Source organism: Tyto alba, unplaced genomic scaffold, assembly GCF_018691265.1.
Source record: "Tyto alba isolate M040663 unplaced genomic scaffold, T.alba_DEE_v4.0 Super-Scaffold_20000042, whole genome shotgun sequence".
In the NCBI taxonomy this organism is placed as follows: domain Eukaryota; kingdom Metazoa; phylum Chordata; class Aves; order Strigiformes; family Tytonidae; genus Tyto; species Tyto alba.
This window is the reverse complement of record NW_024881293.1, coordinates 12267893-12292564: the sequence shown is the minus strand read 5'-3', so window position 1 is coordinate 12292564 and position 24672 is coordinate 12267893. Positions and strand designations below refer to the sequence as shown.

General features: G+C 42.8%; 1 protein-coding gene across 3 annotated transcripts; it reads right to left on the bottom strand.

Moving 5' to 3' along the window:
- Nucleotides 1–1337: 1337 nt before the first annotated feature.
- Nucleotides 1338–24273, bottom strand: MED26 (mediator complex subunit 26). 3 transcript variants are annotated; one of them, XM_032994715.2, is made up of 3 exons: nucleotides 23925–24273; nucleotides 5519–5593; nucleotides 1338–4135 (listed from the first exon to the last, which is right to left on the bottom strand). In XM_032994715.2, exons 1-3 carry the CDS (start codon nucleotides 23997–23999, stop codon nucleotides 2441–2443), a joined length of 1845 nt encoding a protein of 614 aa, XP_032850606.2. In that variant the 5' UTR covers nucleotides 24000–24273; the 3' UTR covers nucleotides 1338–2440. The 3 variants fall into 3 exon arrangements, with proteins under 3 accessions (XP_032850606.2, XP_042650495.1, XP_042650494.1); XM_042794561.1 differs by having other exon boundaries at nucleotides 5519–6347; nucleotides 23925–23992; XM_042794560.1 differs by lacking the exon at nucleotides 23925–24273 and adding an exon at nucleotides 16646–16825.
- Nucleotides 24274–24672: the final 399 nt, after the last annotated feature.

Here is a 24672-nt window from a genome sequence, read left to right as displayed (position 1 = left end):
GGGGCTGGCTCCGATACCCGATGCTCCCTCCAGCCAAGTGAGCATCAGCACGGCCAGTTTGCTACTGAGAGCTGGATGTAATAATCTGAAAGCAGTGATGAACTGAAGGCATCACCTCACCGAGTGTGGTCCACAAGGGCCATCGATTGCATCAGAAATGTAAGCAGTGGAGAAAGAGATGGGGTTTGTAAAGCGTAATGTAATACTTCGTCATTTCCTGAAATTTGCCCTATATTCAAAGGCCTCAGAAGAGCACAGACCCTGTTCCTAAGTAAGACCATTCAGGGAAATAGGGAGAAGGGGCTGGGGGAGGTAAGATGCACAGTATTTTTTACATAAACAAAACCCAAACATTTTCCAAAATGACCAGCTTTTTAGCCCTCTACCATCAAATCTATCTTTCTGAACTCCAAGACAGTAGCTTTCCCCAACTCTAAAACATGATGCTTGACCTCATCAACTGCAGGAGGACAAAATGGAAGTAAACTGAAAATATACTTGGAAACATTTTTTGGTAACCACTTTTTCTGGTTTTACTCTCAGACCTCAGATTTCAGAAGTGGAAGCAAACAGACATCAGTTAAGATTACTGAGACACCCACACATTTCAATACCAGTCAGAACACAAAAGCAGTAGGTTTGAACATGAGTGACTTAAAAAATAAACCAAACCTTATCAGTTGTATTCCAGGGAATGAACTAACTTATATACGTGGCAAGGATCACCCTTTTAAAATCATGCAAGAGCTTAACTCTGCTCCCAAAGGCAGAACTCTTGCCAAGGCTCTGCTCCACAGAAGCGAGATCCAGCACAAACGGGTTAACATCACTAAACCTAGAAATATTTTTGGTATAGTGTCCCCTCCCCTTTTCCCCTGGACAGAAGCCCAGCACTGGGGACTGCAAAAAACTAGTCCCAAATGTTAAAGCAATTACAGTTAATAGAAATTCTTAGCTTTCTAGACTGAACCAGGCTGCTTTAGAAAGCATTTTAACAATTAGGAATAATATATTACAAAGTTACTGAGAAAAAAGATGAACTCTGATCTTTTTAGATTTTGAGGTACATTAACAGCAGCTGGGTTATCAGTCTCCACACCCTGGATGCAACCAGAGTTCAAAAAAAAAAAAAATCCAACCTGTGCGACTGAATACCACCAACGTACTTGGAAGACATCTTGTATATCCCTAACAGCCAGCTGCTTTCGGCAGTGTCAGAAGGGGTTCAGCTTCACCACACCGCTCCGACGGATTCTCAGTGTCGATGATCACTTAGCTGGTCTGAATTGAGCAAACTTTAAAAAAAAATGAGTTAAGTATAAATAATTCACAAACTGTTTTGTGCAAATTTTTTTTATTTCCACATTTATATCACAATGTGTCCACTTAAAGGACCAAATAGCAAAGTTGCTCCCTTCTGCATCCCAAGAACACAGAAGTCTAGTTACTGTACATTCACTAAGGCTCTTTGTTTTTGCAAATTGCGTTTATGATGGATATCCATAAGGCAAACAATATCTAAAGGAATGGTAACAAGTATATTTCCAGCATACAAACAGGCTTCCTTTTTCCCTCTCACAGTACAGTTACAAACTTGTAGCACCCTCATTACATTTAGATTCTAGAAAAGGTGATTTTTCTTTTTTTTTTTCTTTTTTTTTTTTTTCCTAGAAGTTTGCAGGAAGGGAAAAGGAGGAAAATTATTTGGCTGGTGGTGGTGAGATCAAAAATATCATTAAACATCTAGTTTTTGCAGCATTTCTCAGAGACTGGATTTAAACTGAAACCAGACTAAAATATGTGGATGCCTATGGAATGTTGAGCTGAAGCTGGTCTCCCAGCCTGCAGTGCAACACCTGCTGTTTAAAACCCAATCTCCGTACCACATGACTTAAAAAAACAAAAAAACAAAACAAAAAAAAAAAAAAAAAAAAAACCAAAACAAAAAAAAAACCCCAAAACGCAATCATGTTCAGAGATGTGATACAAATAAAACTACAGTTTTTGCACATTGTCTCTTGAATATCTCACTGCCAAATAAAAACCCAAATCAAGTCAAATAAATAGATGCATATTTTGTTAAGGTAACTTCCACAATTTTCTCTGTACCTGCCTGTAATAAGATTCCGGCATTCAGAAAGTGCTGGAAATCCTCTTCACTTCTTGGGGACTAACACTTTTTTATAGCTGGCTCGCTATAGAGTTTTGAACTCAACTTATCAACCTTCGTATGCCTTCCTTTGCAATTGTTAGTAAACTGGTAGCAGCATTTCACAAAAGGAGAATTTAAAGGAAAGAGCTGTAAAGAACCAGCTCCCTCACACCCTCTGCTCGTTGGGCCTGTTTGTCCAGGACAGGAGGCTTTCTCCATCTTTAAGTGGCATAGTGTCTGCCATTTTTGCTAACTGCAGATGTAAAAGCATTTTTAGCAAAACTGTACTCAGTCTAGGCAGACATAAGGCAGGATGTTCAATCTACCATCATCCCCATGTGGATCTAAAGATATGCACTGTGTCCAATCATACCAGTTACCCTGTGTGTCATAACAACCGTTCACGCCTGGCCAGTTATGTTCACGTATTCTGTTGAGGTCATCACTTGTGACCTCTCTCGTGACCCCAGGCAAGTCTGTAGGTTTGCTGTTAGGAGCTAGAACATGAGTCTTTCTAGCCTCTTTTCTAGTGCTTTCCTCCTGCTTTAAATATTCAGACATGAAGTAGTGAGCTCCTGGAGTCTGTACTCCTGATGAAGACAGCAAGCTACTCTGTCTGTTTAAATATGACTGAATGATTTCATTTCTGGATAATTCTTTCCAGTTCGTTTGTTCAAAAGGGCTTTGCAGGTTGGGTTTTTGCTCCTGCTTTTCCGTTTCTGTCCTGTGCTGTTCAGTAAGTGCAGGTATTTCTACCTGCAAAGGATCTTTCTGTGTTAAAGGTTTTATCTGTCCTGTCATGGGATCAAAAGTGAGTTTTCTCTCTTTTAATCTCACAGGTTTCACACCCCCTTCTGTCAGGTGCCCATCCAAGTTGACTGTATAGTCTCTGGGTCGGTACCTTTTCTTCTTTTTACTATCGGAACCTGAAGCAGCATCATCACTGTCCATTTTTGAAGTGTCCTGTGAAAAGCCCATGTGTGCCGTGAGAGATTCCCCAGGGTGGGAGCTGGTTTTGCAGCTGGGAGATGTGTGCTGTTGAAGTGTCCCTGCTGTGTGCCTGTGCTGGCTTTCAGAAGGTACCTGCTGCTCCTGCCAGTGCTGAGATACCTCAGTTACTGATTGCTGAGAGAACTCCAGTCTTTTTGCTGGCATTGGAGGTGTTGAGGGTTGCATCAAGGATGGTGGCGGCGATGGCACCTGTGCAGTATCTAAGAACTGAGACCTTTGAGATGGACTGGGCATCGAATCCTTTGGTGAGTACGTAGTATGCTGCCGAGCAAAAGTATCATGCCTAACATTTCTAGGGCTAAACGAGGAACAGCGAGGACTCTTAGGTTGGTGCGGTCCTATGGTTTCTTCCGATTTATCATGCTGCTGAAGCACTGCAGTCTTTAATAACGAGGAAGTGCTTGATGGTTTTACAAGTCCTGGAGAACTGGTGTGAGGTTTTACAGCATTTACTGGGATCTTACTGTGTTTATCATTTTCACTGAGTTCTGTCCTGCTGCTTTCAGGCCCTGCATGTAGATTTATGTCTACAGGACTAGGAAAATTTTCAGGACTACCTCCAATTCCATTTGTTGGAGGGGGTGAAGAGTTTTGTAATACTTCATGACTAGCTTTGGAGACTTTTGGGGGAGGAGGGCCCTGATGCCCATCCCTGTGTTCACCTTTCCTTTTCCGATTTCCCAATTTCTCTGGTTTTGGAGAATTTAGTTTCTGTATATCATTCCTGCTTTTCAATTCGCTGATTGGCTTTGATCCAGCCACAGCAGGAAGTTGCGCTTCTGCTTTGCAGTTGTGAGCACCACCATTGGCTGATCCAGGTGGATTCGGCAACCCTCTTGGCACTGGTTCATTCTGAGTTACAGGTTCTATCAACTTTTGCCAATTCCGCAACAATTTCTTGGCACGTTTGGCAAGTTCCTCATTGGATGTCTTCTTTCGCACCTCATTGATAAGCCTCCCAAGTCTTGTTTCCTACAAAGAAAGAAAAGTTGTTTTATAAACAGGTATCATTTCTAAACACAATTCTTAGGTACATTTCTGCTTTGTAATGCTTACCCTAAGAAACACCTAGTTAAAAACCACTAAAGATTTGAATTAAGTAAGTGTTGAATTAATCTTTTTTGGAAAGGATTAGTCCAGTTGGTCCAGTGCTTCACCACGCAACACAAAACCTCCTGTAGGTTTCAAGTCACCCTGTCTTTATTCCCAGGCTAAAGCACCAGAGCCATTAGCTGTGAAAAACATCAGAAAGGAATTCTTTAATCAACAAGAAATAAGTGAGAATAAAGGCACAAGTTCAGATTCAAGAGGAAATGCAGAACCCAGGGCAGACAAAGGGTGTGTATCACAATGAAAGTATAAGATCTGCAGAAAGAGGCAAGAGAAAAAAACATTCCAGAATCTTTGCCCGTTACAGTCATACACTGACAATAAAAATCTCCATTTCACAAACCTGACTAGCCAGGGTGTGACTTACATCCCACCTTCTTCCTCCATCTCTCCTCTCCCTTCATTCCCCAGTATCTTGAAAACGTATGAAAGACCGATTTAAACAAGCATTCCTAGGGTGTCCCAAAGTGGTTTCATAAGCGGAAGGAAGTGAAATGTTTGATTGTTCCCAAAGCACATTTGAAAACAAAGAATTGTTCCACGAGTCAGATTACTTAAGAAAAGCACTTCAAAGGAAAACATAGCCCAGACTGTAAGAGAAATATGCAACATGTTGCGGTACAGATGTTGAAGTACAGCTGGAGTTATAATTAAACAATAGTTAAAAGCAAGTAGCATCAATAACTTCAATATAAAGACTGAAAAAATTTTTATAGTTTAGCCATAAAGACATCTTTGGTCTCTCTTTCTAAGAGTGGCCACTGAGACTGCAGCTATCCCACCTGATACTTCAGCATTTAATAAACCTAATCTCACCAACTAGATCAGACATTGAAATCTGCTTAACTAACTTTATTATTCATTTTATAGACAGAGTAATTATATTCCTATTTCAGATTCTTTGGTGCTTGGTCACCAAACATCTAAAAAGGTGACCGGTACGTCAGCTAGGAGAGTGATGTTGCTGAATGCAAGAGAATTAATCAGTAGCAAGCAACGATTAATTTAGTGCCCTGCACAAACAGGAACTGTGCTGCACAGAATACTGATCTGAATCCAGAAAGAATCACTGTGTGTGCATTGAGATGTCAGAAGCAGCACGGGAGGGACAAAATAATATCTTAATTGTGAATCTTTTGCAATCAATGTATTGTTTCAAGAAAAGCTCTTATGGAAATTAGACAGGCAGAGAAAGTCCTTTTATACACACAAAAAAAATCAAGTAATGTTTAGAGGGTGACATACCTCAAGTGCCTCTTTGGTAATGGGATATTTCTCCAGGCTGGAGATCACTTCCAGCACTGCCACCATGTTATGGATCTGCAACAAGGAAGACAAAGTCACTTCATGTTTCACGTACAGGTCTTAGTTACCAAATGTAATTTAAGACCTTCCACTTTATAATTGCTGGAAGCATTAATCACAAAATTGCTGTCACACTGTCTGGCTTTAGGGAGCTGATTGTTCAAAGAATAGGGACAAGGACACTTTACTGACCTACTTGGAAACTGGAGGAGCTGTAACAAACACACTCTTATGTAAAACTAAAGGAAACATCAGCAATAAACCCAGTGTGACTTACTAGCAAAGTTCTGAGACACCTAACCAAGGTGTCAGTTAATTGTCCTACAGCCTACGGAAACATAAGTGCCAAGCGGACCAAGAAGAGCAACGAGTCAGATCAGAAATCTTGCATTTATTCCTTTAGACACCGCTTTAGATTTACACAAGTCAACGTTCTACAATTTCCTTCAAAATATCGGCACTTCCTGCAGCCACGCGCCGAGAGTCTGAAGCCCGGGTAGAACTCGGAGGCGTCAGCGCAGAGGAGGCAGAGGCTGTGCCCGGTAGGTGTCCTCAGACCATCGCCCGGCGTGGGATGCCGCCACCGCGCCTCCGCCTCCAAACCTCCGCAGTCATTCCAGAATTGTACGTCCCGATCCGGAAGGTGGTGAGGAGTAACTGCAGAAATTCATGTTACATTAACACAGCGTCTATCAGATTTTTCTGATGCTCTCCACTGCAGTATTTCTGCATGCGTGAGTAAGCTCCACGCAACAGCAGTTGCCACAATCTGTAGATGCGAAGCACAAGTGTGATTTTAATAATTTCTACGAGAAACCTCAAACTACACAGAGATCTATTTCCATTATCTGATGTTAAAAAGCACCAAAAAATGGAATTTCTAATTCACCTTTGTAGATAGATTTAAAAGATAAGCAAAGGAAAACTTGAATCACAGTCTCATTTATTGCTTAATTGCATTTGTGACTCAACTGGACGTGAACTGCATCTGAGAAAAATCTCTCAGCAAGAACCTCTGCAGGGATCCCACATTATCCTAAAGTCTTATCAGGAGCATAATCAGGTAGCCCTGCCCTCCCAGCCACACACTGCAGTGCAAGATACTTCCATTTTAAAAAGATTGCAAGTTTGTAAGAAATAGCTTTTCCAAGTCAATTGTAACCTTCTATTAAGATAAAACAGTACAATCAGGAGCTGAAGTCTCTTCCTTTCAGAAAATCTTGTGAAGAGACAATGTTTTGTGTGTGTTTTTTTTTTTTTTCCTTCCATCATGGCAGGATTGCTTAATGTTGGAAATACTTGGATAAAGCTGTCAGCAATTAAACACTTCGCCTGATTTTTAGGTTTACTTTTATCAAACTTATTTTTAAAGTCTATACAGGTTTTGAGTTGTTATAATTCTTACAGGTTGTAAAACCAACTTCAGACCAAAGATGAATTCATTTATCATGGTTCTTTCTTCACTGAACTACAATGCCTCTGCAGGTTTTTAAATAAAGCCCTACCATCCAGTCAGGTCTGGTACAACTCCACTTAAGCTTTAAAGCAGCAATAGCACGTATTTTAGTTCTCACTATTTCACTACAGTGCACTGACTTTCTTCCATGTTTTGATCCTTGTACTGCCCTCAGTGCCTAGGAAGGATGATTTAGCACCACAGTTTAAGTAATACAAAACACCAGGGTTTTCTTCAGTTTCTAGAACCAGAGCACTTGGAAGAGCTAATGCTCAATTCTGGGAGTTTCCAGACAAACGTTTTTAGACTTGCAAAACATGATACTCTCCTTCCCAACACATATTTTAGACTATGAATTACCAGGGTGCAAAAAGGCTCTGTGTATTGCACACACCAATAATGGGTACAATTATTTTTGCAGTTACTGGTAATCCCCACATATTCATTAACTAAATGACAAACTGATGGCAAAAAAGGCTCATTAGTCTATCAAAAGGTTGAGATGGGGAAAGTGATATGCTCATGTATATACACACCTACAGAAAGATGAAACTGGTCAGGGAATTTCCAGCAGCAGCTTTGCCTTTGTCCAGTATACCCAAATACACATAGATGGATGCCCCTGAATGCTAAATCACCTACCAGAGACCAGGTCTACACCCAGACTGATACTTACCTTCATCCCTTCCTTTGAGGGACACATGGTGCCAATTAAGGCAGCAAAAGCAGCCTTACACCACTGAGTCTGTGCTGATCACTCAACCTCTGGTAAAACACAAAACTCCCATTTCAGATTCTTCACACATTTGTAACTAGCTGAAAACATGCTGTCGCACTAAAGCGATTGCTGCAAGGAGCACGAAGGCTCTCACTGGAGATCAACTGCAAGAACCTCCTCTCATTTTTTCCTTCTTTTTGACCTGCAGGGAAGCACGGTTCTTAAAAAAAAAAAAAAAAAAACAGAAAAAAAAAACAACAGGCAGGCTCAACAACTTCTCCACCCTTCCCCACTAGTTTTGTGTAGTTTTCTTGGAATGCCTCACCCCAACTTCCATAAAGAGAAGCTTATAATAAAAATCATATTCACCTATTTCAAAATAAGATAGACTATGAAGTTTCTTGTGGTATAGTTAAACACGATGATGAAAACAAGATGACCTCCCCAACATGCCTCAAATATCATCTATTTAATGTGAAGACACCTATTCCGATAACAGCAGCACATCAGTATTGCACACCAGTATCTTTAACTTAAATCATCTGTTACCAGCTTAATAAAATTAATATATTGTCATAAAACTGACATGAGACTGAAGTTACAAAACCTACCAGGACATCATCCTACTTCGAGCAGCACCAGAAATTATAATTTGTTAATGCAGGCTGCTATTAAAAATGCTTATTGGCTACACAGCAGATAGGCAAAGTAACATACAAGGGAGTTTGGCAACCTTGTTCTCTTCAGACACTGGTTAAGAGTACAGTTGCGTAAGTCAGCATCTCAGGAACTTGCACATCATTTTAGTTCGTTTGCCTTTGTCTACTTACACTGCAACCTGTTACTACCACCCCAAAACAAGAACTTCCATGAAGCAATCCCAGGACCTCACATTTAGGAGCTTGCAGAGAATGGCTAAGAATAATTGATATGGCATTTCAAATTATCCCATGCTGTTCCCATGATGTGAAGATTGACTGGCACACAGGCTAATTCACTCGAAAGTTTACTGGAGAACATCTGCTTTGAGTCATGTACGATAATCCTTTCCAGCCAACTCTAATGACAGTCACAGAAAACAAATCTTATTTATTCCATGCAAGTCTCCTTAAGTCATTCAGCCATACTCTGGAGCTTACTACTGCTATCTGAGATCTTTTCCAAGTTAGGCACTAAATGTTTCTATACTACAGCCTCAGACAAAAGCATGGGTATCTGAACTCTCTGGAAAAGATCAAGAAGCTTAATTTCCTTTTTTTAACTGCCATCTTAATCCTATTTTAGTTTTTATAAATCAAGAACAATTCAATAACTAACTTCACAGTAAGTGTTACACAGCAGTTTAAAAGGATAAAAGGTCTGTTCAGGAAGTTTAATGTACAGCTGTTCACTGCCACCTCCAATTCTACCGTCTCCTTCTCCAGTAGATTGGAAAATAGCAGCAAACTCAGGATCCACATGTGAGCTGGTATCACTGTTTCCATGTGCTGGGGGTGTGAAAGGGCTAGGACGACCAACCTGCTGGGACGCGTTTTATGTTGGACTAACACAGTCCAGTGTTACGCTTTGATTCTTTTCCTTCATCTACAGGCCAGTCCAGCCATAAACCACAAAATGAGCACTGATGCGACGCCTTTCTTTCTTCCTCAGGACTGCCTTGACACACAGGACAACCTGCATCTCACTCCGCTGCTGCCTAAGAAACAAATGTTACAAAAACATTCAATTGCAGTCATTTGAATAAAGAAATTTGGTTGGTTGTTTTTTTTTTTTTTGTTTGTTTGTTTGTTTTGTTTTTTAATCTTTCACAGGGATATTTCTAAAGATCTTTGCATGCATGACTAGACCATGATAGATGACAAACCAGCCCTGAGTTAGGAAGGATGATGTTGCCGAGACAGTTATACAGGCCTGAAGTAGGAGAAGGAATAGCTACTTCCTTGTAAGATGAAAACCTGAGAGTTAGGTGCACAATTACAAAAACCATTGCAGTGAAACTGCTCATACAGCTTCCTGTCCTACTGGATGCTCGCTAGAAAGGCTCTTTTCAATCACTTTCATAAAGTTCACATAACAGCACTAAAATGATGATACTTTTGACACAGTATCATCATTCATATGGGTCACATTAGCACCTTTAAAAGTTTCTAAAGGGTATTTAAACTTGGCCTGGTATGTCTAGAATTTCTAATCACTGAAATTTTTCTAAGAACGAAGTGTAACACTATTATCCTCCTGAAATCACAGGTTATAATAATAATCAGACTCAATTGTAGGCATTTTGAAACAGACTATACAGATATATCAGAAGAGACTTGCTTAGAACGCATTTGTCATCATACTTCAACGTTCTGTAAGTGCTATAAGTACTCGATATTTTGCTATTTTCAAAGAAAGTTCTTTTGTAACATTTTCCCACCTGTAGTATCAAAGCAATTTTACAGAAGCAAGAGAAGTGGATCAACCAGGGAAGACTAAACAGATCTTTCTAACTTTCCTACAGACACAAATCCAGATCTCTATTGCCAAGTTGGTGTTTTCTGTTGATTAATTAATATAAGAAATACAGTATGGTCTATACAGAAGTTCACAGGAGCATTTGTACCATTTTTTTATTGTCTTCCCCCTGCTCCTAGGGACAGCAGGATTTTATTGGGTAGTTATAAAAACTGTCATCTACCTGTAGGCTACGTATATCCTTATGTAGCACAGGATAATGTTCAAGAAAATCCCAGGTTCAAGGTCAATATTGCTGAAATTGCCAGGCAGGACTGACTCAAAAGGAGGTACAGCAACAGCACCATGAGCAACGTCATCCACTTGTATTTATTTTCTCCAAAGCAGTGTGGTGACGACCTGCATCTAAGCACCAAATCCTACCCTGGAGCAGGGCCTCTGGTCAGTGCCAGATCCTGCCCCCAGCACTGCATTTGTATAAAAGCTACTTCATTGCATTATAATCTGAAACTTGGAATAAGAAGAAAGAAGAGAAAAGTTGCTATTCATAGCAGGCTTTATTTAAATGCGGCAATGGAAATACAGTAGTATAGTGTTTATTTAGCACTTCATATAGGATGCATTAGATACCAGACACTAACGATACATATCATGAACAGTAAACTCTGTCTTTTTTTTTTTTCCAAAAGATACAGACCAAACACACAAAGTTAGAATTCAGGTTACAACCTGCTGGTATTTAGTTCAGTTCCCTTGCAACTAATCTATTAACAGTTTCCCCTACCCCCAATGTGACATGATGTTGTCTGAAGATAGGGCACACGAGATACTATTCACAGAAACGACATACCAAAAAGATGACCATGCATGACTTTGTTCATAATTCCTGAAAATGTCTGAAAGTCAGTTTGCTAAGCGGAGTTCAAATATTCACCAGTACACAAAAGATATTCTTAAAGGTGGAGGTGAGTTTTCTAGTAGTATTTAGTAAAGATGATCTTTAAACATGAAGGAATCAATGATTTGGGTTGAAAGTCGTCCACTGAGAGTATCTTCTATGACAGAGAAATTCATTTGGAGTCCATGCTTTGAAAACCAATCAGAAATTTGTGCTGCAAAACAACAGGTAGAAGAAATGCTCCTTGACTACCAAGAGCAGTCAAAAAAGTGCCTAGGCACAGCAAGCACTTGCCCTCACCTCTGAATTTAAAATTTCCAGGTCTAATTTAAAGAGTCAAAACAATCTGCATATATTTTATTTGTACTTAGGCTTTATTTAATGTTAAAGTAACATCATTCAGATACCTCCCCATATATATTTTACACAGCCAAGATCATCAAACAAGAGTTCGGTCAGATTCCAACAAAATACCGCATTGCGAAGAAATCAGCAGACCTGAAATATTTCAGTTGAGCGAGACAACAGTTTAGCCCTCTGTTACCTTTTGGCAGTATGTACGCACATAAGTAAGGTGTAGAGAGACTACAACAGCCAAGAGATTAAGGAGTTTGCCAGCAGAAAACACAGTTTGCCCTGGCACTTACAAACAGCCTTGAGACAAATCCATAGCGGTTGGTAAGTGCCATCAACACTAGCTCTTCTCTACACGGTCCACTCCATGAAGATGTCTAACCCTGGCAGAGGCCCTTGACACAGCAGGAAAATTCTCCACACTTTGGAAAGACCGGGGAAACCACCCAACGAAAGGAGCATCCATCGGTGGAGTCATTTAGAAGATAAGATACAAGAGGTAGTAAAATACAGATTATGGAGACAAGATGGACATCCAGAATGTCATCAGTTCACTGTGGCACATTGAGGAAAGTCTTCCTGCTCTACAGGAGGAAGTCTTTAAAGCAAATAGAAAACAGTCAAAACTATTAACACTTTTCTCCATTCGTATTTATTAGCAAATAATTGGAAGACGTTGTTACTACAGAGAGGAATAACTGTCTGTCAACTTCAACATTCACTAAATGTTTTGTATAATATTGTGAGAATCATACCTGCAGTGCCTACCCCTAAGCTGTATATGAAACGTAGAAGACTCACTGAAACGGGACCACCCAACACTTCTTTTTCCACTCCCTACCCCCTCCAACCCCCCCAAAAAACAAACCGAAACAAAACCCAAACCCAAACAAACCACCAGACCATGAAGTTGGACAAAATCTTTTTGAGCAGCAAATTTATTAGTTCGATTTAAAAAGCCCAACAGCTGAAGTGAAAGTTACATGAAATAATATTAAACTGGAAAGACATGTGTGGCACAAATTCAAGATAAGTGAAGAGAGTAAGAAGAGTGGGGACTGCGGATCAAAGCCAGGCAGGCATTGTCACAGCAGGGCAGAACAGTCCCACTGGTATCTACCACGGCATACTGCAAGCAAGATAATTTTAGTCTTGTTTTTCACTCAACACCATACTGATAAGAAATGGTTTAGGAATCAAATTCAGCTGGAATTACATGTTCATCTCAAGGCACCGCAGTTCAAGAAGAATGTATACAAAGAGGAGTTCAGAGAAGAGCAGTGATAAGAGGTTTCAAAAACATGGTTAATAGGAAAAAGTTTTAAGTACTCATTCACACAGTATTGGAAAAAATAGGAGACACAAAGTTTGAAACAAGCCTCCCTATGCATTATGAGTCACAATAAAGAAAATGGTGATCAACTGTTTTCATGTTCACTGGCCTCAATTGCAACAAGACAAATAGTGATTACTTATTAGGAATAACCAGAGATCTACCAATGCACTCAAATAAGCTGTCAAATAGTTTCCTTTCCACTACAGCTGTTTAAGAATGGATTAGACAAGTCTAGAAGTTGTTTTAGATAGGTAATGCTACTTCAGTGAAGGTGATGGAGCACATAGCTTCATGACATCCCCTCCAGCCAGGCACCCCCCTATGATTCACGCCTGGGGAACAGGTACAGAACAGCAAGTAGTAGAAACACATTGAAACGTCTATTTATCTAGTCCAAACTAGACTCGAAATACTAATTCCAAATTCTGTCCTCTCAAAGAAATTCATAATTATACAAAGTAGTTTGTATTATAAAGGACTTAGAAAATACAACACTTCAAAACTTGCTGCCCCTCTGGCCTGTGCTGGCCAAGCTCACGACCCCGAGCACCTGTCTCGAGCAAATGTGACCCCAGAAATGCTCAAGGCTGTCCCAGCACTGCTCAGGATCTGTAGCCACTTCACATCACCACGTCAGCCATCTCACACTTACTCTTCTACATCCCAACACCTGAGCACATTTCTAAAACACCATGGTCCTACCAAAACAAAGCATAATAAAATAAGAATAACCATGGAAACTTTGAGGTTTGACCCAGCCCTACACATCCACTGCCTTCTGGTATAAATACTCCCAATTGCACAGCCAGCTACAAATGTGTAACATTTAGTGGAACAACATGACAAGTCTTGTTCTGTAAGACATGCTAAGAGTTGAGCTGCATAACCAAAGAATAGGAAATAATGCAACATGTCACCCCCCAGGTGCAGCAATCGTTGCAGATTATTTCAGCACAGTAAATAACACTCAGAACCAACACACAAGCCCTAAAAACCCAATCACTACACTTGGTCCTAAGGACATCTAAACACAATACAGTTTTGTTGTATACATGATAACCATTTCTTCTCTTCCACCTGTACAGACACTTTAACCAGATGAATCTTAGTAGTTACTATTTATTACAAGCCATGAACTGAAGTCCAAAATTATTGCTTAAAAATGTAGAGAGCCATAAAATGAGGTCACTGTGCAATTGAAGTCACAGGAACAACTGCTCCTACTTCAACAAGAGAGAAACACAGAGCTTGTGGATTATTCAGGCAGAATAATACAAAATATACAGAAAAATCAGCCTTAAAATGCACCCCTTCTGATTTATCATGATCTTGATGCTTCCTACAGTAAGGAGCGATCCATTATTTCAGCCAGAAGCCTGTATTAGCCTTCAGTTATTGGGGGAAGTGAAAAGCCAGTGCTGAGAGCTAACGCACAAAAGGCTCCCGGCACAGCAGCTCTCCACTTCACCTGAACTTGCTGTTATTATTTACCTGCATTATGCTAAGAGCAGAGTCAGACACCCAACTAGATTATGAGAATGAGTCTTACAGGCATCGCCTAGACAGAATCATTCTGCAATCACCTGCTTAATCTTAATGCACTCCAGAGAACTAGTGGAGATTCAAAATTATGCAACACACATTTAAGCACTTGATGAAAATGGCTTCAAAGGGTCAAGAGCTTTCTGAGGTTCTTAAATATTATGTTACACATCACATGGAATATCTACCCAGAACTGTTGACACAGAGCAGTTTATATTTGAATGTAATACAGAAAAGCCCTACTAATGTCACCACAATATAAATTTTTCACTCTTTTCTTAAAAAAATAAAAACATCACCACATTGGTGTACTTTTAAATGCAGCAGGCCAACTTTTTTCAAAATGTTAGGGAGGCTTCTCAGCTGATTCCTTAAACAATAAAGGAGACTAAGAGCCTGTTGAATACATTGCACTATGGAATTTCTAATTCATCACATTGAGGTGCAGTATGCTTTCATGACTGCTCATGAGAATTTAAGTATGGCATATTTGTTCACAAAATCGTGAGGAAAAAAATCATACAAATTGGGAAAGTTTTAAGTACCAAGTTTGGAGAGAAGTCGCCATATCCTTTCAACGGCAATTACTAATTACAGAATTTCCGTGAGCGCATGCCATAGAAGTTTTATGGATACGGAAAAAAAATTTGAAATTAATGTACCCATCTCCTAGAACTATTGCTCACCAAGTTATAGATAAAATGCTGCCGTTAGTCACCCATTTCCAAATACCTCCATTCTCTGAAGACTGTGCAGGTCCTCAGGAGAACAGAACCTGCCAAGTGATGACCCCCCTAATAATCAGTCCAGAACCCTCGGCCATTCCACCCAGTGGCACAATCATCAGCAGCTACTTGAAAACAAAATGAGTTTGCTACCTTTGGCTGGAAAAAAGTCTTCCCCCAGGGGACTGTAGGCACACCACCTTTCATCTCAGGGCTTACAAGTTGGAGGGCTCTTTTATTTTAAGACCAGCTCCACTCCAGAGCCAATCACCCAGTGTGATCATGACAGGACAAAAGAACCCAGTACCCCATGAGCATTTTATTTATACTTAAACACAGAACACTCTGAAAGCTTTAACCTAGGCTATTTATTTCTAACCTAGTAGCAAAAAACGTCAGGATTTTCACTTAAGAAAGCCCCAGTGTTGCTTAAGCCCCTTGGCAGCCTGTCTTAAAAAGTTCAGTGAAGAAGATACTACACAAAGTGAAAACCCAGTAACTCATATTTTGATAGACAAACTCTTACACACATGACAACAGAGACCGAGTTTTCATGACGCAGTCAAATTCTTGACTAGCGTACTTACCCCATAAACACACAACCTGCAGGCACCCCACCTTGGCAAATACTTTTGAAATATCACCTCTTGCATCTTCTCTTCCATCTCACTATGCTCAACCCTATTCAAGAATCAACTGTAAGCTCTCCGTGGATAAACTATAATATTGAGGTATAAATTTCTCTGGAATTTTCAGGATGATAACTTGTATACATACTCAAAAATTCCATATTCCTTCCCACACAATTAATTTACACAGCACAAGGAGTGTTACATACTGACCACGCTACCCAGCTCTGCTTCGGTGACAGCTCGAGTTACAGAAACTCAGCGCTGGTTGTAGATGCACTGGTTCACTGAAGACAAGTTATGAACATGCATCTCCACCTTGGGAAAAACCCATGTTCCTCTACCTTCAGAAGTTCTGTACTCCTTAAAAAAAATAATCAATTTAGACCTGCAGTATAGTCATGATACTCTGCAAGATGATTCTGCATGAAAACATTATGTGAGAAAGAAGCTCCACAAAAGTGCTGGCTGTCACTCTTAGACAAGACTTCCACCTCTGCACAATCATCTTTACAGCACAAAGTTTCAAAATACACCCAGTTGAGTATGTTGCTGAATACTACAGGCTTGGACGTAGGATTCCTCTCCTCCCCAGCTGCAATGTTAGAAAACCACTTTGTTCAGTAAAACAGAACTAATTACGTTTTACTTCCAGCGATTCCTCAATAGAAATTTCTACCACCAACTGTTTGGACATGCTGAAAATTGTATACTTTGATATTAACAATCACACTTAAGCAGGCACCACTGCCCCACGAAAGCCATGCCCCAGAAAACACTGACACGCTGTGAAGTTTAGCAGATTGCACCTCAAATTGAAGCAATTTGCTAGCACTTAAATATTGTTCCAAACACTGAAAGCATGAATTACCTGCAGAAAGAATAATGTATCTCTTGGAATACCGAATAAACAAACCCACATATACATTAAACTGAATGTGATGTACTTACCTTTACCTTAAATATTTCTTTAAGGACCAAGCACTTAAGCGGAGCCATATCATACCATATGTTATACAGACGAAAAAGTTTATTTGAAGTTATCACCAAGCACAAAATGGGTGAGACAAGATAGTAGTTGTCGTAGTAAAGCGTTATCAGCCAAAACAGACATTCTTTATATATATAACTATACTAACATAAATATGACCTCCAGATCTAATATATTGGAGCAACTATGCCTTAAAAGAAGTGCTTCTTAACTAACATCAAACTTTCACAGAAGGCAGAACCGATTCCTTCTTTCTCTGTCCTGAATTTTGTGTGGCTCCTGAAAAAAATAAAACTCTGTCAACTGCAGCAGCTCATTGAAGACACTTGAAAAGAATCTCCCCTTACAGGACACTGGAGAAAAAGCTTCAGTTGCTCAGAAACTACTTTGATCAGGAGCCAAAGGTGCCAGAATGACAGCGCTGTTGTGTCAGATGGCCATAGCAAAAACCCTGAAGAGAGGCAACAACTCACACCTTACGCACTCCAAAACCGGGCTCACCCTCAACTTCCTGTACAAAACCCTAACAAATGACAAACTGGAGTTTCTATCCTAGGTGTGGATTTCTGAAACACAGGCTAAGCCATAGTCTTCATGTTTTTCAAGACAGAGATTGCATCTCTCTCCACTTGAGACCTTTTGACAGCAAATGTTTTCCCTCCCACCCATGCCAGTGCCAGGCTATGGTGCCTCGGCAGGAGCCCACCCAGCTGCACCCCCTGCCCACCCCAGCTCCAGCCCTCCCAGCACCCTGTGCTCAGCTGCCTCAGCTCACTGCTTTCTTGGGTTAATTGTGTGCAACATGCACTGAAATAGCTTAACACCACATCCCAGGTGCACCAGCAGCCACAGGAACCCAGCTGCCCCAAGTCAGAGCAACTTGGGAAACTGCAGCCTCGGGTTCTTTGCTGCCTGGGAAGTTTGTTTTAGCACATCTCTCCTGGAAGGATGCGCATCCTACATATCAGCTGTCTTTTCCATGCTGTGGTTTGTGATGACTGTCAGAGATTATTCCCGATATTTATTCTACCTACAAAAAGTTGGTTCTTCCATTCAGTAAGCTGCATCAAGAAAAATGTGTTCGATTAGTTCTTTCCCTCTCAGTGCTTTCTCCCTCCAGCCTCTGAGCAGTCAAAGTGTTCATTTCTCACCAAGGGTCCATGCTAGAGCATGTGCAGAAAGGTACTTGCTGCAAAGTTTTATCATTTGGATTTAAATAGCCTGATCCCCTCTAATGAAACAACTTGACAAACTGAGGAGCGTCTGGCTGGAGGATGCTGCTCTCCAACAGCTTGAGCTTATGCTGCTTGGGGCTGCCACTACCCCACCATCACCTCTCCTCGCCGCACACACTTCCCCAGCTACAGCTTCGTGCCAAATCTGCCACCTCCCTGAGCCCACGAGGAGCCAGGGCAGGGAGAGGCTGCAGCCGAGCCCCCTTTCAGGCAGAGTTTGGCCAGGTGAGCTGCGCGGCTGGCCCAGCACAGGGTCAGCCCAAGGGAGGGATCAGGAATGTGCAGCTGGAGGTGGGGAAGTGGATGGGGATCACAGCAGCTCACCCGCCGGGTGCGGCTCCATTGGCAGCTTCAGCGGGTGTAAGCATGCCAGTTTAAGCCAAGTCAATTCCTTTTTAGATTATTTGGAGCATTAGCCACACAGCCTTTAGTGTGAGGTGATTTACTCTTGAGTTGCAAAGCTCACTCATCAGTTACTACTCAGGAGCATCCTTCTGGCTATCCATGAAGAAATTTCCCAGCATTTATCCCAGGAACACGTGCCGAACCCTTGCATTATTGCATTGCGAACACAGGGGATGACTCCAGACATCTGTGAACTACGCACAAGCGAGAGTGACAATAAAGCCTCTACAAGTTAAACTTTACCATAAGGCATCCACTTTCATCTCAAAACACACAGACCAGTGTGGTTAACTTCTACAGGTAACACATACCTCTCTCCTACGAGGTCCCAAGCCAGCCTGCTAAGGCAGCAGGGAAGCAGACAGCACTCTACTTTTCAGCTTCCGTACTTATTTTTTAAGCATTTTAATACTCAATTCTGCTGCCACACCTGTGCCAGTACTATCTGTGATGCACCAGAAGTTTTATCAGGTAACTGAGCTACATCAAAAACTACCTGAGAAAAAAAAAATATTATCTTTTCTATTTTAAACCCTGATCAATTCCCCAGTTCAGTTGACCACACAATCCTGCAAATAGTTGCACTGGCACGCATAAAATGGGTGTGTGTAGCAGGAATAAGAAGTGGGTGTTATTTAAATTGTCACTGCTACCGAAACAAACACTCAAATTACAACTTAAGAGCAAATGACTACTGCCATCATCACTAACCTGTGGAGTTTCAAGGAATTAACAATAGAAAGGCAATCTGGCATTCCCCTTGCTTTGACCCCTCAACCCAAACTACCTGCTACTTTTGTTTACTCAGATTTTGTCCTAGCAGCCTCAAACTTTAGAATTGTCTCACTACTGCAAGGCTTAATGTGCAAGTTTTTAACCCCCCACCAAAGACCTCTTGAAAAGTAACCGACTGTATTAACCACCAATAACAAATGGACCAGGTCTATCCAGGCAACTAACCAGACAAGTGCTAACTCACACTAGTTAACCTCACTATCTCTAGCTGTGTAAGCATCACAGGCACTGTTGGAATATATTTCCACAAAACAAAAAAAGCTATTTGAGAAAGAGGTGGACAGGAAAGCTGCAAAGAAAGGCCAAGAAACCAGCTATACCAGCACCCTCAAACAGGTGAATTTAGGTGTATCCAGCTGTTAACAACACAGAGCATCAAAAAAAAAAAGCAGTCATCCTATTCAAGTTTATTTAAAATTACAAAGAAACTGAATATAATGGGACTTACTACATCAGGCCCAAATCTTTATCTGGAACACAGGACTGACACAATAACACTTCAGACCCTACACACTGCCAAGTGCCACAACCACCCACATGTTTTACCAGACATCTGAGACACAATCCGCTGCCTTGATGCTCCAAATGCAATACTGCTTGAAACAAGATGAGTTACAATAAGGAAATGAGCAAAAATGGTGAGAGGTACAACAGGTTCCAGTCTTTGCACGCTGCAGCTTCCTCAAAACTGATAAGCTTATTAAGGCCTCACAGAAAAGGATAAAGCTAAAGCAAAAGCCATGCCTAGTCTACTTTCGCCCACATGTAACACTTCCCTGCCTCCAAAGAAATCACCAAGACCTTCCCGAGGTGAACCACCGCCTTCCTCTGCTCTCTACATTTATATTATTACAGCAGTGTCTTGCACCTCCTCCCCTCCTCTCTAAACTGAATTCTAGAAAGCGTATTTATCAGTGATGACAGAGGCTTTTGTTTCTAGGAGTTTGGTAAAGCAATCAATACAGAAAACAGCCATGGATGCATCTTTAACTAGGCAACTTGTGTTAACTAGAAGATCACCCAAGGCCAATGCACTGCTTAACATATTACAAAACATGGACCAATGTATTCTTAATAATTCAGATCCTGGACCTCTCCTGAAGGTCTAAGCAGCAAGGCCAACCGAGATACTGCATGAATGGACAGCCTGATTTACAATCAACTCCAACCACACATGAAGATATAACGGGTTGTTACTCAAACCAAAGCTGGGGTTGCATCGCAGATGGCAAATAATTAAATTCTCGTCTAATATTTAAAATCAGGGAAAGATTGCTACATATTCATGATGAGGAACCATTTAATTGCAAGCACAATTCTAACAGCCGGTTGGAAATGACAGGCTTTCCCACAGAGCAAAAACTAACAGATCTCATTATTCCTGACATCAGGTAATAAATTCCCTGAAGAGCACAGAGCACAATTTAACAAGGCAAAGGTGTTCTGCTTGGCGGAAGAGGTGGTTTCTCAGCACACTGAGCCTGAAGGGAAAAGCGCTGCTTCTACCAGAACCAGGGAATATCTCCCCTCTAAGACCTCACACAACCGCTACAATAAGGTTCCGAACACTCTTCTCCAGTTACTGTTTCTACATGATTCTTCCAGGAAAAGGATTTTCCTGCAAGAAAATATTGCCCATCATTGCGGGAGATACCACTAAACTCACGCTTTCCTCCAACACGAGTCTTGGTACATTCTCACTAACGCACAAGCTTTGGAAGGAAATGGATGTTGATACTTAGTGTTTAAGTCATGTAGCAGAAGTAGCTTGCCCATATGGTTTTTTTGAGGGAAAAAGACTGAATAAATGAAGACATAATACCAGACATCCCGGGTGGCTTCCAAGATGATGTAATTTTTTAAAAATAGCTTATTTCTTATAGGTCTCCTTTGAAATAGAGGTTACCCATGTAAATTCTGAACCAAGTGTGTGAAATGAAGTTATAAATATATTCTGCAGCAATTACTAGAAGAGGTCTCAAGTGCTAAATGCATGTGTACAGTTAAAACCTTGCTCTTGATTCAGCACGGCTTCACGTAGCAGTTCTAAGATGAACAATAGGTACAGAAGGTAATTTCTGAAAGCAAGCGGGTTCTGAAAGCTTGGGGAAAAGATTATTTTGACCATTTCAACTCATTGCAAGTGGGGAAACTTATATTTCTCTTTAATTTATTCCTTTTAATTTAAGGCAGGTCCTCAGAGTTAACCAAGATGTGTACATACCACAAAGACCTTCACAGCTACACTGGAATTAATATCCACAATGGAGAAAGAGCTCATATTAGAGAACGTATCAGCGAAGCTTAAATTTACAGTGCTACACAGTAAAGCACTCTAAAGAACCATATCCTCCTCCTCAACCTCACAAAACTGGGCAGGTTTTTGCACACCTGTCAATATTAGTGCGGTTTTCACCCTCTCCAGAAACACACACGTAACTACGCCAACAATTATATTGAAAAGTCTCATTGAAATCCAGGCCTCAAACCTTGACTTTCTCAGTAAATAAGGAAGTCAGTCACAATAATGAATACCGTAAGTTTGAATCCAACCACTTCTTTTAGGAGAAGATTCTAAAACCCAGAAGAAAGTAGTCAGAGTTTTCTGTGAGTACCCACAAGTGCAGCAGCTCGTAGCTGCACTGACTCCTTCCTGTGGGAAAACATCAGAACAGTTTCTTCTACTTTTAAACTGGTGCCCAATTGCGATTAAATTCAGAATCTGCTTCTGAGCGTGTTCAAAACTTAAGTTTTTCTTCCCTGCATGAAAGCATCATGACAGGTAGTTTTATTGCTTGTTTACCACATATTCTAAATGTTTTGGAGAAAAAAGTCTGAGATCTAAGCCTGCACAATGAATCTCAACTACACCACCTCTGCTCTCCTTCAAAGAAAAGGTTAAAATGGAAGACAGCCCCCTGCCTACAGGCATTTCTAAACAATGGGCTGATTTTTCTGCCACCAATTATTGCCCTGGATAAGTATCAAGTATGTAGAATTATAATTTAACATACATTACTCCTAAGCTTATGGGGCTACTGACCTGCTGGAAGCTCAGCAGAACTACTGGCTGATGCTCTAACTTCCCCCTGCAGACACCTGCCTGGTTATTTCTGGTCTCCCTCATCACAACCAAACTGCAAGCTCCTTCCCAGCCTAATGTAACATTAAGGTATGGAGAAAGGGAAAAGTATCCATCACAAAATAATACTTCCTGGCTGCTTAATTCCGCACAGCAACAGTGTTTTAGAAAGTAACACCAGAATTAGGGTAACCATTGCTGCTGACAGTTTTTAAGTTAAAAGAAACCACAGATCTGTTAGAATTTTATTAAACTTGGTTGAATCTGGCTCTAATGCAAAGTGAAAAATTTGCAGCCACAAAAAGAGAACTCAGAGCAAACAAAATTCATGAAGTCTACTAACTGACATTTCAGCAAGATCCACGTTAAAGCACTGCAAACTCAAACAACTTTGACATTTAAAAGCCCACAATTACCATTATAATTCATTACTGTTACTTGAACATGTAATATTGCAGCTCATGACAAATGTATATCACAGGAGGTTACTAAAGAAGCTACAAGGTCAGGGTGATTTTTCTTCAGTTTTCATGTCATATGCAGGCCACTCGAGGATGTTTCCAAATGGCAATAACTTTATTAGCTACTTTATGACATCAATACAGCTCTATTACAAAAAAACACTCGCTCAGACAGAAGCAGGTATGGCTTTAATAGAACCAAAATACCATTTCACATACCCAGCCTCCTGGAATAACACACACACACACATTCAACCTGACATACCCATAGCTGCCCCCACAAGCTGCAGATGGCCAAGACAAACCCACCTTTGCGTCCTGCTGTGGTGACTGTTGACCTAAGATTCAAAAATCTGACAGATTGCAGGCTCTGCTGTCGTCTCACAGCAATAAACAGCTAAGCAGAGAACTGCTTTAACGTGCCAAAAAAAACCCTTAGAAAGAGCAAATGATACTTTGGACAACCACCACTTCAATGTTAAGGCCACTTGCAAGTAAAATACACGCCAACTTCTGTGCTTAAACTACATCCCAGAAGGAGCAGATAAGCTCATTAGCGTGCTGCAGGAAAGGATAACACTGGAGAGAGAGGCTGCTCGGTGCTGGAGCAACTCCAGAGCCCCGAAGACACCGGCGAAGCCCTCCCGGCGTCCCCGGAGCCAGGGGGACCCCACGGCCGCTGCCGGAGGGGGCGACAGGGGCCGAGGAACAGGTGGGCGCCCCGGAAGGTCCCAGCGAGCCGCGGCGGAGCCCGGCCCAGAGCCCCCTGCAGGCCGCGCCCGAGCCGCGGCCTGGCGTCGGGAGGCTGCCGGGCCGCACGCCGCATGGCCGGGCAGCGCCGACCGGGCCCCGGGGGAGGGCGGGGGGGGTCCGTGCGGCGGCGGGGGGCGGCTGCGGCCCCCGGGGGAAGGAGAGGGAAAGGCCTCCGCTGCCACCGCCCCGGCGGCCCCGTGGTCCCGGCTCGGGGGAGGGGGCGGTGAGGCAGCGGCGGCAGCGGGACCCCCTGGGCGGGCAGGGTGCTGGGAAGCTCCCCGCTACCGCCCGCAGCGGAGGCTTCCGGTGCCCGGGGAGGAGCCGCGGTCCCGGCGGGAGGGGAGGCGGCGGCGGCGCGGCCCCGGTGCCCCCCTCGGACAGCGGCGGGGGAACGGCGGGGTGGGAACCCCGGGGGGAGGGGGGCGGGAAGGAAAGGGGGGAGGAGGCGGTGACCGGCGTCCCCGCGCTGCCGGCACGGGAGCGGCGGGGCCCGGCGGGCCGTACTCACGTTGCTCTGCGGGTCGATGGCCTGCAGCAGCCGGTCCCTGATCTGCTGCGGGGAGGGGGCCGGAGCCGCTGTCATTGCCTGGGCGAAACGGGGCGGCTGCGGCCGGGGCAGGCGGGCGGCGGGGCCAGGCCGGGCCGGGGCGGCGGCTCCTCACTCGCCGGCGGCGGCGGCCTCTTCGGGAAGCCGGAGTCGCATGTTTCGCTCCCCGCGAGGCGGGGGGCGGCGGGGCACGGAGGGGCCGGCAGCGGCGCGACCGGGCCGAGCACGGCTGTTCCGCTCGGGGCCAAACTCAACTGTGGGCAGGAGCCAGCCCCGCGCAGGGCACCCTGGGACACGCCCGACGCAATAACGCACGGCGCGCCCCTGACGCCCCGGCGGGCCCGGAGAGCGCCTGCGCGGGAGAGGGACGGCGGGGGGGAATGCGCATGCGCATGCGCGGTGGGCGGGCGCGATGGCGGGCGGCGGCAGAGGAAGAAGAGGAGGAGGAGGAGGAGGCAGGAACCGGGTGCCGGCCCGGCGGGCGCCGAGCAACGCTCCCCGGCCCTTTATAGAGAGGCGGGCCCGAACGCCTGAGGGAGCTGAGCGTCGTGGGGAGGAGAGGGTTGAAGGGAATAAATATCGGAAATAAAACCATCGCTGCGCGGCTGTTGTAGACCTAACGCGAGGGGACGTGTCTTAGGGCAGGCTGGCAGGAAGGTAATGCGGTCCTTTAAGTTGTGAAAAGGCCAACGTGCTCTGGGAAGAAAAC